Below are 15,046 nucleotides of genomic sequence, written 5' to 3' on the forward strand. Positions count from 1 at the left end.
TATTGACCCATCATTCTAATATGATTGTAAATGTGTGAAAATAATGAGCCAGTTTTAAACAAAACTTTTCACGTGGAAACTGAAAAAAATCATTCTTTCATTCGAAGTATTTTTAATAAACCTTAGTGACTGAACAAAAATGATTTAATATTATTCTGTAATTGTATCACGTCAACTGCCATACTTATCAGTGAGTATAATTCTAGATAAATGCATTTTTAAAATATTTGTATCTCCTTGTATGTTCTTTTGCTTTCTTGTTTGACTTTATTGCAATGAGTTTGCATCGATGGACATATCAGAGTATTGAGTACTAGAGGTATATAGAAGTGAAATCCTATTTGTAACAGGACATGGGTATATAAGGTTAAAAATGTGTAATTTAATGTCTGCTGGAAGCTGCTGGACATGTTGTACCAGACTTCCGTTGCCAGTACCCTCTTCTACTCTGTGGTGTGCTGGGGAGGCAGCACTAAGAAGAAGGGCACCTCACGGCTGGACAAACTGATACAGAAGGCGGGCTCTGTGGAAGGGGCAGAGCTGGAGTCCTGACATCAGTGGCAGATGTTAGGACCTTGAACAAAATCCAGTCGATCGTGAACAATGTCCACCACACCAGAGTCAGGCAGAGAAGCTTGTTCAGTGACAGGCTGCTGTCTCTGTCCTGCTCCACGGACAGGTTGAGGAGGTTGTTTGTCCCGTACGCATCTACAACGCCTCCCTGTGAGAAACCAACTGGACTGTGGTCATTGCTGATATCACTGTATATTTTTTTTACATATTATTACATATTATATATACTATGATTATATAACTTAAATATCTTTCATATCTGTTTCTGTGTGATGAATCTATCCATCTAATAGATGTGGAATTCTAAAAGCTATCAAAGTTTATAATGGATTATTATTGTGCCAATAATGAAGCCTGCAAAATAAAAGGAAAAACAAACAAAACAAAGTCAAATAAAAGTGGTAAGAAATCGCTAAGAGCCTTTAAACCTTTGGGTCTTTGTCGTCATCTGCTGGACAGACTGTGCTACTGCAAGTCTCACATTTCTATCAGGCGCTGGGCGGGCCACCCATCATGACGACGTTTTGGCTGATGAAGGACCCACCAACGGCCGCTCATCGTCGGCTTCCCGGAGTTGCAGGGAAATTGTTTGTGTAAATGAAACTTTATCCACCCGAAATCAGAATCATCTTATTTAACACGCCGGTAAATATTGTATTCTACAAATCTATGGCTTGTCCCCAATCAGATGGACATTGTATTGTATGCGTGTAAAGTGCGCCCGATGTTAAACGATATAGAAAGAAAGTAGAGGACGCGTCAAAAGTGGCGCTTTATATGAATGGGCTCTCCTACGCCGGTTGAATGGAAGTTAGCACGAGTCGCCTATGCTAAAGTCAAGTTACTTGGCTATGTGTTGCTCTTTTCCCTGGGTTACAAGCAAAATAATTCAGTTAGCAAACAACAGCTAATGTTGAAGGTTAATTTCCTTATTATCTATGCTGCTAACGTTTAGTTCTGCTAGCTAGCTAATGCTAGCTAAAGCTGTTGCAGGGATGTAAACAGTCACGTTAGCGCCTTAGTTTATTTCTATTCTTTTTTTATAGAATCAACGTGAAGCACGTGCATTTGTTAAGCAGATGCAACTCTGCTTATTTTGTAATGTCCCTCTTAAATAAAATCCGTATTTCTCAACAGTGGAGCCGCGTAGCTTAAGCTAGCTTCATTAGCAATTAGCGAATTGTTAGCTTTAATTAGAAACTCCTTGATTTCTTAATGCTTATGCACTATTGTTGTTGTGGTTGTTGCAGTTTTGAGCCGGGCCAAGCGCTCACTTAGCTGCCCCAGAATAAGCTTGCGTGTGGAAGCCACTAAGAAGGAGCCATGTTTCTGTACAACATCACCCTGCAGCGCGCCACCGGCATCACCCATGCCATCCATGGAAACTTCTCAGGTGAGTTTGCTCCGGATGGATCCTTGTCTCCCTGCTGTCTCTCTCTCTCTCTTCCTGGTTGGATGGCTCGTAACCCTTTACAGGGCACCTATTGAAATGTGGTGTTTTTTGTTTCGGTAGGAACCAAGATGCAGGAGATTGTTGTTTCTAGAGGAAAGATCCTGGAATTATTGCGGCCAGATGCCAACACGGGAAAGGTGCACACTCTACTCACAGTGGAAGCGTTTGGCATCGTAAGATCCCTGATGGCCTTCAGACTCACTGGAGGAACCAAAGGTATGTAACCAAAGTTGCGTCCCCATACATGCATGAGTTTGTGACCAATAACATTACCTCTATATTTAAATTCAGGTCTCATAGCTTCCCTGAGATCTAATGTTGGAATTGACATGTTTGATCTTGGTTGTATTAGATCAAAATGATCATGAAATATTGAGTTGTTATCTTCGTATGATGCGTTAATGCTTGCTTGTATGTCTGTTCACAGATTACATTGTTGTCGGAAGTGACAGCGGTCGTATCGTCATCCTGGAGTATCATCCATCCAAAAACATGTTTGAGAAGATCCACCAGGAAACTTTTGGAAAGAGCGGCTGCCGGCGCATCGTCCCAGGACAGTTCCTTGCTGTCGACCCAAAAGGCAGAGCTGTTATGATAGGTAACAGTTACGGTTAACTCTTTGAGTTTAAGTAGAACATTTGTGTGAACGAGGTTCTTTTTTTCCAGGTTGCTCGCTGTGCAGTGTAATCCAAGACTGGGGCACAGAAAAAGGGGAATGATCAGAATATCTGTAGAGCATATACACTATATTTTGTAAATAATGTGAATCACAAAATGATGGAAAACATGCAAAGCTAATTTTGGCTTGGCTCTTAGAACTTTTCTTTTCTGCAGTCTCGGCTTATGCTTAAAATTGGATTTAAACCGCACCGCTTAAGCTTTGATCAGACTACAGCTAAGTCAGATTTCCTTCTTAAATTAAATGTCTTTGATTCAAAGACAGTCAGCTCTGTTATTTGCAAGTTACCAGAAAAGGTCCTGACATCACCAACCTATGTCCATGAGTTGCTTGGATGATATATTCAGTAACTACGTAGTTACACTGGTGACAACTCCTGTCAGTGTGACAGCAGAGTTTAATTTATAATAATAAACTGCTACGGAAATGACCTTATTTGAACTCTAAAGGAAACTTCTGTATATAATTAATATTCTAAACCTGTTTAAATGAAATCAACCACCGGGTCTGTGTCTTATCCTTCATCTTTTTAGGAGCCATCGAGAAACAGAAGCTGGTTTACATTCTGAACAGAGATGCCGCCGCAAGACTGACCATCTCCTCTCCACTGGAAGCACACAAGGCGAACACACTGGTCTACCATGTCGTTGGAGTCGACGTCGGCTTTGAGAATCCAATGTTTGCCTGCTTAGAAATGGACTATGAGGTAAGGTAGTAGGGAGGAAAAAAACGAGGTTAATCCTTAAAGAAAGGCCACAGATAGTCCTCTTGGATCCCGGAGGGTTTTTCACACATATCAGACTGTTGTAGATGTGATGAGTTTGTCATGTCTCTTCTCTGACTGTCACTGGAGAAACATTTATCATCTCTGATCTCAGCAGAAGGCTTGATTCTTTAGAGTCATGAAAAATCACAGGCACAAACCTTTCTTCAGAACTCTTGAGCCTTTGAGCCTTTTGAATGACATACCCCAATGACCTCTGATCCTGTCTGATCATGTGAGTGTGATCTTTCCAGGAAGCTGACAATGACCCGACAGGTGAAGCAGCCGCCAACACGCAACAGACCCTCACCTTCTACGAGCTGGATCTCGGCTTGAACCACGTGGTCCGCAAGTACAGCGAGGCGCTGGAGGAACACGGGAATTTCCTCATCACTGGTAAGAATTTAGGCATCGGTGGTCGTATCTCTGAGCTGTAACAAGAGTTCTACCAGTTATCAGCTGCTTTCAACCTCCTGAAAACGTGAAACCTGAAAAGCCTGCATGCAGCTGTAAAATAAAATTGAGCAAGCATGGATTAAGACTTTTAGCATACATCAAGGTGTTGTAGAAATGATGAGCTTGTCATGTCTCTTCTCTGATTAAGAATGGAGAAAGATTCAACTTCTCTGATCTCAGCCCAAGTTTATTGTTAAGACAGTAACACACATTTTCTGTATTTAGTTATAGTAAACCACTGTTATCATTATTTACACTCTCCACTAATGTCCTTGTCTCTGTCTAGTTCCTGGAGGGTCAGATGGGCCCAGCGGTGTTCTCATCTGCTCAGAAAACTACATCACGTACAAGAATTTTGGAGACCAGCCCGACATCCGCTGTCCCATCCCGCGACGCAGGGTGAGTGCCTTCTACAGGAAAACACCACGAAGAGCGAATATTTCTACTGCTGGACGTCCCGTGCTGATTTTGTCACATCGTTCTATGAGCATTAAATCAATACAGCATAGATTTAAAGTTTAGTTTAGTAAGTAGAGTTGGAAGATATCCAAAAAAAGGAGAACCATGACAGATTCAAGTTGCCCCCTGGGGACAAATAAAGTTTTCTGAACTGTTTATGTAGAAGTGTGGTTATTGCTCAAGTGACTTTTACCTGTAATTTCTGCGTTTATTTAATTCTCTCCCTCCTGTTCCGTTCCATCCCTCCAGAATGACCTGGACGACCCAGAGCGTGGCATGATATTCGTCTGCTCCGCCACCCACAAGACCAAGTCCATGTTCTTCTTCCTGGCCCAGACCGAGCAGGGCGACATCTTCAAGGTTACTCTAGAAACAGACGAAGAAATGGTGAGCTGATTACGATGCAGTCTTCTCGTGTTATTTATTAATAGTGTCATTCTGTTAAATGTCTTAAACTTGTCTTGCTGCTGCTTCTCTGGTTGAAATTGTTCTTATGTGATTGACATTTCTTAGGTCACAGAAATCAGGCTGAAGTACTTCGACACGATCCCGGTGGCAACAGCCATGTGTGTCTTGAAGACTGGCTTCCTGTTTGTTTCTTCAGAGTTTGGAAACCAGTAAGTTTCAGACTATACATCAGGTGTATCCTGAAGTATGTTAGTATCCCCTCTTCTAGCCTTTTGTATGCCTAGTTTAGCACTTTTCTTTTGCTTTCCTGTCAAACCTACTCTGTGTTATTCATCTTAATGCTCCTCCATCCACACTATTACACCTTATTCCTTCTATATATTTAGTATATATTTACTTCTGTCTCTATTTCGTTACTTCAGACAATAAAGTCTAAGTCCATACCTCCATTGCTCACATTGTTCTATCTGTGTTACCTTCAGTTACCTTTACCAAATCGCTCACTTGGGTGACGACGACGACGAGCCTGAGTTCTCCTCCGCAATGCCGCTGGAAGAGGGAGACACCTTCTTCTTCCAGCCTCGCCCACTCAAAAACCTGGTGCTTGTGGACGAGCAGGAGAACCTGTCACCTATCATGTCCTGTCAGGTGAGCGTGCCCGTTTTGATTCACTGGAACACAGATTAATCGGCAACATTTAGGGTTGATTTGACTGTAATTTGCTCCTCCTGGTCTTTGACAGATTGCTGATTTGGCCAACGAAGACACACCTCAGCTGTATGTAGCCTGTGGACGGGGACCCAGGTCTACTCTGAGGGTCCTTCGGCACGGACTCGAGGTACACGCTCACTTTTAATCATGCACACAGACGTATGGATAGACTAATTCTTTGCTGGCTGTGAAAATGATGAGTTTTTTCATGTCTCTTCTCTGAATAAAAACTGAAGAGTCTATTAATCACTCTGATCTCAGCACAAATGCAAAAATCTAGAGTTTTTATTCTACTGAATAACTGAGCTTGGGTCAAAACAATCATTTCTTCAGTGTAAACCATAACAAAAAAATTAAACGTATATGTGCATATACTTTACAAAGGCATGGGAATCTAAAATTAAGTGACCTATGTAATAAAAGTATTGAAAATCCAGTAGAAAATTTATTTATAAATAATAATTAATTTAAATAATGTCTGAATAACAGGACTTATTTAGGTTTTAATAGATGAACCGCGATATAGTTAAAAACTGTGATATACTTTACGATGTAAATCTGCATAAAGCAGGCTAGTTTCATTTATTAAACATTTTTCATCTGACCAACAGTCTTAGAATTATTCATTTCACTTCTTCACGTTGGAGAATCGCATCATGTTTTGCGTTATTGATTTGAACTCACCACGTCTCTGTTTGTGCCTGCCAGGTCTCAGAGATGGCTGTGTCTGAGCTTCCCGGTAACCCCAACGCCGTGTGGACGGTACGCAGACACGTAGAAGGTAATAACATTCCTGTTCTGGGCCGCTTCCAACAAGTCAAATTTACGTCTCACTGTTTTACTGTACAAACTTAAAACATCCACTCATGGCTGTCAGAATAAATCACAGTTTTCTTTAAAAAAAAAAAAAAAGCATGAGTTCTTGCTCTAGCACATAACATGTGTGTTTTCTTTGCTGCAGTTTTGAAAATAAATCTTAAGAGGTCCTAAAACACAGCTGCACACTAAACTAGACCTGTCAAACCAAGACCATCTGCTGACATAAATTTGACACCACCTCAGATTTAATTTGCTCAAAAAATGTCAGTGTAAAAATGAGTTTACCAAACCCCCAGACAGCTGTAAGGTTATCCACAGGATATTTTGGTTTGCATTACCTCATGGCTGGTAATGCAAACCAAAATATCCCCTGTCTATCTTCTCTTGTGTTTCACATTGCAATTCATTATACAACTGTCCGCAGCAGCAAGGCTTCTGACAAACAGAGTAGTAGTTGTGTTAAGGTAGCATTATACTTTCTGCATCCATGTTTATGTGAGGAAAAGTACTGACACTACGCTACAAGGGAAGCAAGTGTATGTGTGCGCTTCAAGCAGACCAGAAAGTGGCGTAAGAAGACCTCTGGGTGTGTAGTTGAGGTTTTACACCGCCTCTCAATAGGCTGCAGTTTCAGATTATTCAAGTTGCTTTTAAAGGTGGACCAGTTGTCTAGGTCTGGACATTTTAACCCCTCATTCTTTATTCTTTGCTGGCTGTGAAAATGATGAGTTTTTTCATGTCTCTTCTCTGAATAAAAAATGAAGAGTCTATCAATTACTCTGATCTCAGCACAAATGCAAAATCCAGGTTTTACATTGAAAAGATGTTTCTCTAATGTAAACCACAACACAAGCTTATAGAATATTATGATCTTTTTACTTGATACGAGCTGCATATTACTATACAAATGCACGACGGTCTAAAATTAATTTGTAATGATTCTCCATCAGGGAGTCTCAGCTCTTGCAGTCAGATGCTGTTTTTACTTGATAAGCTTTATCTATAATGTTGTCAGTGTTGTTTTATGTTTGGTTGCTGCATTTAGCAGCACACTTTCAGTTAGCAGAACGTCTTTAGTTTAATTTTCCTGGTGATTTTTATTAGCTGACAGGTGCAAGCAGCAAGTGTCGGTTAAACCTCAGATGCAGTGACCTCTAGTGGCGCAGAGGTGACGCTGCGACTGGATTTTGCTCGCTTGTTTGAATGTGACACAAGTTTAAACTGTCCCCAAACCTGAAGGTCACTTTTTATTGTGTTACATATAGTTGGACAATACATTAGTTGGTCACTACTTCAAAATGTTTGTTATATGGACAGCAGAGAGTTGCATTTATGGTCATTACTTAGTTTTGTGGTATGATAGTTTCCATGCATATTTTTCTTTTTTACATGGAAACAAAATCCACAACATTCACTGTGTAGGTCCTCTTGGGATAGGACTCTCCAGTCTTAATCCTTTTTGTTCAAATGTTGTCAAATGAAAAAGGAAGTTTTTGCACTGGCCGGCCCTGCCGTGTTGTCTTAAACGAGTGAAACCATTTCTAAATAATCTGGCCAGCCAAGCTTGTTTATGAAACCCCTTTTTACCCGTGACTTGGGTCAAGCAACTCCTATACCAACACATTACTTGTGTTACAAAAAATACATACACATCCCTTTGGGTGGAAAAACATTCTCACCATTTTTTGCCCCCCCCCCCCCCTGTGTCGCAGTTTGATCCATACATGCACTTCCAAGGGAAGTAAGTGTGTTGTTTCAGCCTTGTTTGATTTTTTTTTTTTTTGAGAAAAAAAAATGAGGCCAAAGGTGAGCCCCCAGCCGTGACCTGCCACATTTTCATTTATTTAATAAGTAGGAGAATAAATATTGAACACATGCGAGGAATTAACCCATTCAGGCCTAAATACTCTTCTGTTAACCCCCTCTCAAAACCTGAGGTTTTTCAAAATATGTCAACGCTTACTAAAACCTTAATTTCTCAGGCTCTGTAGCAGATAAAAACATGAGATAAAAAGCATTTGACAGCTTACTTCTTTGGCTTTCAACGTGACTGACTTGCTTGGGCATAATCTTCAAATTAATTTTTTTTAAAAATCAATAAACACCAAACATTTTTTTAAAATTTTGAAAATCAGTAAAGATCTATTTTTTCAATTACTTTGTCAATATCACTTCCTTCACTTGAGTCAGCCATGACGGATCGCTAGCACGGTGTTTAAAATTTTCGACCAAAACATACTCCACGTGTAGGCTTATTTCGACCAATCACAAAGCGTTTTATTAGTCACATGAGTTTAAAAAAAATCCCTAAGCATCTCTGTCACTCACCCCAAGAATATTTCAGCCAATCACAGTGCATATAATTTGCCATGTGCCTCGAAAAAGGCGACAACGCTCAAAATGACACAGACGCGTTTGCCGGCCTTAATGGTAACTACGCATAGATGCGTGATCCGGTCTGAATGGGTTAAGCGCATGTGAAAGACTCCATCAGCCTGTTTAAAAAAAAAAACAAAACAATTAATGTGATTATGCTTTGAATGGCCATTGTTAATTATCTCTTTCTTGTCTTCTGCTCTGTTGTTCACTAGACGAGTTTGACGCCTACATTATTGTGTCTTTCGTCAACGCTACTCTGGTTCTGTCCATCGGGGAGACTGTAGAGGAAGTGACGGACTCCGGGTTTCTGGGAACGACGCCCACTCTCTCCTGCTCACTGCTGGGCGAGGACGCGCTGGTGCAAGTGGGTGAAATGTACCTTCGTTATCGGCTATATGCTGAGAGGCGTCAAAGAAAAGCAAAAGCAGTTTTATACTGTAAATATAAGAGTAATAAAATGTTATTACTACTTTAAAAAAAACTTCATAGATAACAAAAAGCTGTCCATATTAAGATTTCAATATGTTTATTGTAGGGATGCAAGCAATTAATCGATTATCGATTAATTGTCGATAAGAAATTACTCGATTAAAATTAATTAATTGCAATTAATTGCATTTTGAACCCGTAATTCCCCGGCAGTCCTCGTGGGGGCGCTCTTGATGCCAGACGTACTTGATGCACACGCGGGAACACAAGCGAAGCAGGGCTCTGACGACGACAACAACAGACAAACGAGAAGCGGTACACTGACAGGATGAAGAGGGCAAAAGTTGGTCAATGACAACAACGACGCCAAATGCACAATATGTGGAAGTATTTTAAAGTACAACAACTCCACAACTTCGTTAAATTACCACCTAAATATGTCACATTAAGTCGTGCTACAAACAGCGAGTGGTTCAGAATATGTTTGATATGCTCCCAAAATGTTATTCCCTGCCCTCAAGTAAGCTCAGAATAAATCTTTCATTAGCCCTCTCGTGCATAGCGGTCACAACAGTGGACAGCTACTAAAAAGTAATTTTCTCTTTAATGCAATGGTTTCTACGGTGGAACTGCATATCAGCCTCTAGAGTGCTCTCTGCTGCCCTACTCCATTAAGGTCTTTTCAGTGGTGAGTCGGTGTAACTGCAAGTAAACTTCCTCTGAATCCAACGTGGCCGCTAAAAAGCCATCCGTGCCGACCACTGCTGGTATATCCTGTCAAAGCTTCTATTCTTGAAGAACCACATAGGTAAAAAAAAAAAAAAAAATGATGATATACAGTAACTTCTAAGGAAGCATATTATCCGTTTGGAATATGAAATTTTTACTTCCAATATGTAGAAAAATACATTTAACCATGTGTCCAATGAAGTGGACATCATGCATCACCAAGTATATTTTTAACACAAGTCATGTAATTGCTTCACTGTTTCTTGTGACTGTTTTGGTTACAAGTCAGTGTATAATTGTTCTATTTATAAGCTATTCATTTAAAATATAACTTTTTGTGCAGATTAGCTGTAGTTTGTGTTACTATACTAATTATTTTATAATTAATTAAAGATTTATTCTGAGCTTACTTGAGGGCAGGGAATAACATTTTGGTAGCATATCAAACATATTCTGTAGATAGAACCTATTCAGAGGGAAATTCAGCCTCAGAAAAATTGCCGCTTATCAATTAATCGATCATCGATCGATAAGATGAAAAAACTATCGATTAATGAATTACTCGATAATTTGCATCCCTAGTTTATTGGCATGTGCACAGTAAAAACTGCTTTGAAAGTCTCTCTTACTATCATCACTTAATAAATAAAAGAAATATAAAAATTACAATAAAAGTCTGTTAAATCAAACAATAAAAAAGTTATTAGTTAAGTAAAGAGTAGTTCTAAGAGCGTTTTGACTTTAACTTCCAGTCATCGCTGTGTGTCCAGTTGTCTTTGTGTTCCTATGATAAGTATTTAAAAAGAACACTTTATGCGTACAATTTGAAACTCCAATACATCTTATGATGAGTTTCATTTCCTTCCTTGACTATTAGCTGCGACATGCAAGTAATGATGGAATAAAAAGAAAAGTGACTATAGAAATGTAAAGCAATGCTGGCGACAAACAATCCCATCATGTACTTTTCTTTGTGTATTATCTCGGTCTTACCTCGTTTGCTCTTACCTCCTCCTCCTCCTCCTCCCTTTTCCCTACAGGTTTACCCAGATGGCATCCGCCACATCCGAGCTGACAAGCGTGTGAATGAGTGGAAGACCCCCGGTAAAAAAACAATCGTCCGCTGCGCTGTGAACCAGCGGCAAGTGGTCATCGCCCTCACCGGAGGGGAGCTCGTCTACTTTGAGATGGACCCGGTGAGAGAGTTGATATGTTTGCACGTGGACAACTCAAAGAATCACGTGGTCTTATTATAGATCTATTCTACAATTTAATTTTGTTGTGTTTTCTATTAGATTCAACTAAAACACAAATAGTGATAAAATAGTGGTACTATGCTGACTTACAGGGACACTTGAGAGTCCAGAATGTGGGTCTATATTGAACATTTATCTTAGTTTATTTAAATATTAGTTAATTTGTTTTATGAAACTGGATTTTTTTTTTTGACAGTGATAGAATAAGATAGTGGGGGGGGGGAGGATAGAACATTAACACACAGTATTAATAAGTATTGTTGGCAGAATTCTCTTGAATTGACTGTCAAAATGAAGCATCATTAGCTCTATTTGTTTCCTTGAACAGTGTGTGACATCCAGCTAATATTAAATCTAAAGCTAAATCGATTTCAGCCACCATAATAAATGAAGGAATGGACTGAGATGACTTCTTTTTTTTATCTCCCCCCTTTCTTCTTCTCTAGTCCGGCCAGCTGAACGAGTACACAGAGAGGAAGGAGATGTCTGCAGACGTGGTCTGCATGAGCCTGGCCAACGTTCCGCCCGGTGAGCAACGCTCCCGGTTCCTGGCTGTCGGACTTGTTGACAACACTGTGCGAATCATCTCCCTGGATCCTTCGGTATGAACGGAAAATCACCCATGTGAATGAAACTGAGAAACCAGCTGAACTTGTGATGTTATGATATGTTTTGTGTGTCGGCTTAAAGCAGTCTAAAGTGTTTTTTGGGGGGAGAAAATGGTCGTGAGATAGGTGTTGGCAAGTTTTATGTCATTTCCTCTTATCCTCTTTGTCAGTGATTGATAAGAATCCCCTTTGGCCATTTTTTTCCCTGCCTCTGGTCAGTAATTAGAAATGTCTGTGCTTGTTCAAGTAACCGTTATCCCCTTCCCTATTTGGAATGAAATTTGACTCCGTTCTTTCAGCTGCCCGCTAGGATGGCCTGTCACTGGCCTTTGACCTGAAAATATTTGTCTAAAATGTTCACCCTGATCTACAAACTGCAAATTTTGCCAGAAGTCTGAAATCCTGCGAGAGTATCAATGAAATGGTGCCAGATTTTGCACGTGCTTGTTTCTTCTTGGATTTTTTAATTTAAATATTTGGCTAATGCACTGCTCCTTGTCTTGGCTGATTACAGGGTAACAAAAATTGTATGTTTATTCAAGCGTGAGTTGACGGGTTGCAACTGAATTTTGCTGCTAAACACGGTTGTCACTTTGCATCCCATCCAGCAACGCTTTGTTTTAAATAGGCGCCTTGTTTTTCCCGTGAGAGAAACAAAGCTCTGGTGGTGGTATCATGACAAAAGTCCTGGAGGCATTTAGAAAAGTGATATCCCTGATTATTTTAACAATGACGTGTTTGATGAGAAATGCCAAACATATTCACAGTTCTGCCTGATTTAGTTTGATTTCTTGAGTTATTTTGAGATTGGATGCTTCCTAAAGTCTGAAATAATGACCTGTAAATTCTACTTTAAATGAACCTCCTCTGATATTCAACGTTTGTCTGAGACATGGAGTCATCTGTATCTATCAGAATAGCGCTAACCCTGATTTTCATCACAAACAGGACTGTCTGCAGCCGTTGAGCATGCAGGCCCTTCCAGCTCAGCCCGAGAGTCTGTGTATCGTTGAGATGGGAGGGGTCGAGAAACAAGACGAGCTTGGAGAAAAGGGAACCATCGGCTTCCTCTACCTCAACATTGGGCTTCAGGTATTCTTTCACACTCTCTCAACTGATGACAGGAATGCGGCTTTTATAACTCAACTCTATAAAAAAATATTCTATTTTTTAATCCCCTCTGTCAGAACGGTGTGCTGCTGAGAACTGTTTTGGACCCAGTCACCGGTGACCTGTCAGATACCAGAACCCGCTACCTTGGGTCCAGACCTGTCAAACTGTTCAGAGTCCGGATGCAGGGACAAGAAGCTGTATGTATCATTTACAAAAAAAAACCCCAGCACATTAACATATTTCCAATTTGTTTACAAATCTGTAAATAGTTTATTTTTCTGGTCAAACGAAGTACGACGCTGAAGCATAAAATTAATGAGTGGAGATTTTAATTTTTCTTGTATTTTAAAAGGTTGACATCTTAAATCTTAAGATGAATTGCTGTTAAAAAAAAAGTCTTTCCTCTTCCTGACAGGTGCTGGCGATGTCCAGTCGCTCCTGGCTCAGCTACTCGTACCAGTCCCGCTTCCACCTGACCCCTCTGTCATATGAGACTCTGGAGTACGCCTCTGGCTTTGCCTCTGAGCAGTGTCCTGAAGGCATAGTGGCCATCTCCACCAACACGCTGAGGTATGGATGCACACTGCAACACTTTCTGCATGTGTAAAAAAATGAATAAAAAATATAGTTTGAAACGGGTACAGGACAAAAAATAAGTTGCTATTCAGCCGCTTATTGTTAGTCATATTTGATACGATGGTCCAGATTTGCAATAATCCATGAATCAATATGTTTTACGACAATAATTAATTCATTATATGACATTTTTTAAGTTGTTTTCAAGACAGAATGCCAAATGTTCCCTGTTACAGCTTGTAATATGTAAGGATTGCTGCTTTTCTTTGTCTAATGTGAAAGGAAATACATTTTTTTAGAGGGCTGAAACAAGCTCACTGGTTAAATTATTTCAAGGCAGCACAGATAAAAAACATATTTTTAATATATACTTAGTTCTAAATAGAACAGGAGACAGGACATTCAAAAGAAAAACCTGTTATGATGTATAACTTAAGATCCTTACCTACAGATTTAAAGAATGGAAGGAAAATGGTGTCGCTTAATATTGTGCTCAATGTCTTTAAGGTCCTTTAAGTGTTAGTCTTTAGTTTCAGAGCTGAGGACACAGCATATGTTAAAGAGAAATTAAAACCGTTTAAAACTTCTTGTTTCTGTTCTTGGGTAGAATACAAGACTCTGTTAAAGGCTTTACAAAGAATACAATATCCTAACTCTCACACAACTTTAATGCAAAATTTACCTAGAAACTAAACTGCTCAAAAACTTTGAATATGTTTCGTCTTTTTCCCCTATGTTGTGAAGCCTCTCTTGTTTTGTTATTTGTCAGATTCTTGAAATAGAAAGGTCTTTTAAGTCCCGTCGCTCTCTAGGTGTACATGTATGCAGCCAAGAAATAAAAACATTGGATCTAAATTCCTCATGGCCAACAGGTTTGCGGTGGAGCAGGCTGTGCTCGTACCCTTTACGCTCAGAACGATTTGTAACTGTCTTTCCTTCCTGTCTGGCAGAATCTTGGCTTTGGAGAAACTGGGAGCCGTCTTCAACCAGGTGGCCTTTCCCCTGCAGTACACTCCCAGGAAATTTGTAATCCACCCGGAGACCAACAACCTCATTTTGATCGAGACTGACCACAACGCGTACACCGAGGCGACCAAAGCTCAGAGAAAGCAACAGATGGCTGAGGTATGAAGTGCGGTGTCCAGTGCATAACGGGTTAATTGAAGCAATAAACAGTCCCGCCCCAACTGGTAACGTTAAAATCAGGCTTTGATTGTTCACAGTAATACATTTAGTGGAGCAGGAAGATGCTATTCTGGTTAGTAAAGTTATATCCAAAGAGATGATATTTCCTTATTTTTCCCGGTTAGAGCTTTAAAAGAAGGGCTTTCTCTCGTAAGGGACACTTTGATGTGCCTGTGCTCTGTCTCGTGGGAAAGTGACCCGCCACAAGTATTTGTGGAATAGGTTCAATCCTGCCTCTGTGAGAGATCATACTGACCTTGGGCCCGAAAACAGCTTTAACAGTGCTACACTACACAAGAGGCATAATGAGAAATAACCTGCTGTGTGCGGCTTGGTGCAATTGTCCAGTGATGTATATTGTAACCCAGGCCATTAAGAGAGCCAGACTGAGCATCAGTGCCGCCTTTTTCTGACATGCCACAAAATTTAAAGCCGGGGCCTGTAGCTTAG

The 15,046-nt window shown here is 40.2% G+C and overlaps 1 protein-coding gene across 1 annotated transcript in view; it reads left to right on the forward strand.

The window, feature by feature from the left end:
- Positions 1-1,103: 1,103 nt before the first annotated feature.
- sf3b3 (splicing factor 3b, subunit 3) overlaps positions 1,104-15,046 on the forward strand; it is a 30,353-nt gene continuing 16,410 nt past the window's right edge. The window contains exons 1-19 of the mRNA XM_084555331.1: positions 1,104-1,218; positions 1,824-1,966; positions 2,087-2,242; positions 2,454-2,624; positions 3,239-3,411; positions 3,723-3,864; positions 4,211-4,323; positions 4,633-4,770; positions 4,897-5,000; positions 5,274-5,439; positions 5,534-5,629; positions 6,211-6,283; positions 8,913-9,064; positions 10,899-11,054; positions 11,561-11,716; positions 12,671-12,814; positions 12,910-13,032; positions 13,251-13,405; positions 14,362-14,536. Coding sequence (XP_084411457.1) covers positions 1,897-1,966; positions 2,087-2,242; positions 2,454-2,624; positions 3,239-3,411; positions 3,723-3,864; positions 4,211-4,323; positions 4,633-4,770; positions 4,897-5,000; positions 5,274-5,439; positions 5,534-5,629; positions 6,211-6,283; positions 8,913-9,064; positions 10,899-11,054; positions 11,561-11,716; positions 12,671-12,814; positions 12,910-13,032; positions 13,251-13,405; positions 14,362-14,536 — 2,463 coding nt within the window. The 5' untranslated portion in view covers positions 1,104-1,218; positions 1,824-1,896. The remainder of the gene's footprint in view (positions 1,219-1,823; positions 1,967-2,086; positions 2,243-2,453; positions 2,625-3,238; positions 3,412-3,722; positions 3,865-4,210; positions 4,324-4,632; positions 4,771-4,896; positions 5,001-5,273; positions 5,440-5,533; positions 5,630-6,210; positions 6,284-8,912; positions 9,065-10,898; positions 11,055-11,560; positions 11,717-12,670; positions 12,815-12,909; positions 13,033-13,250; positions 13,406-14,361; positions 14,537-15,046) is intronic.

Source organism: Chelon labrosus (genome assembly GCF_963514085.1).
Source record: "Chelon labrosus genome assembly, chromosome: 11".
NCBI lineage: Eukaryota > Metazoa > Chordata > Actinopteri > Mugiliformes > Mugilidae > Chelon > Chelon labrosus.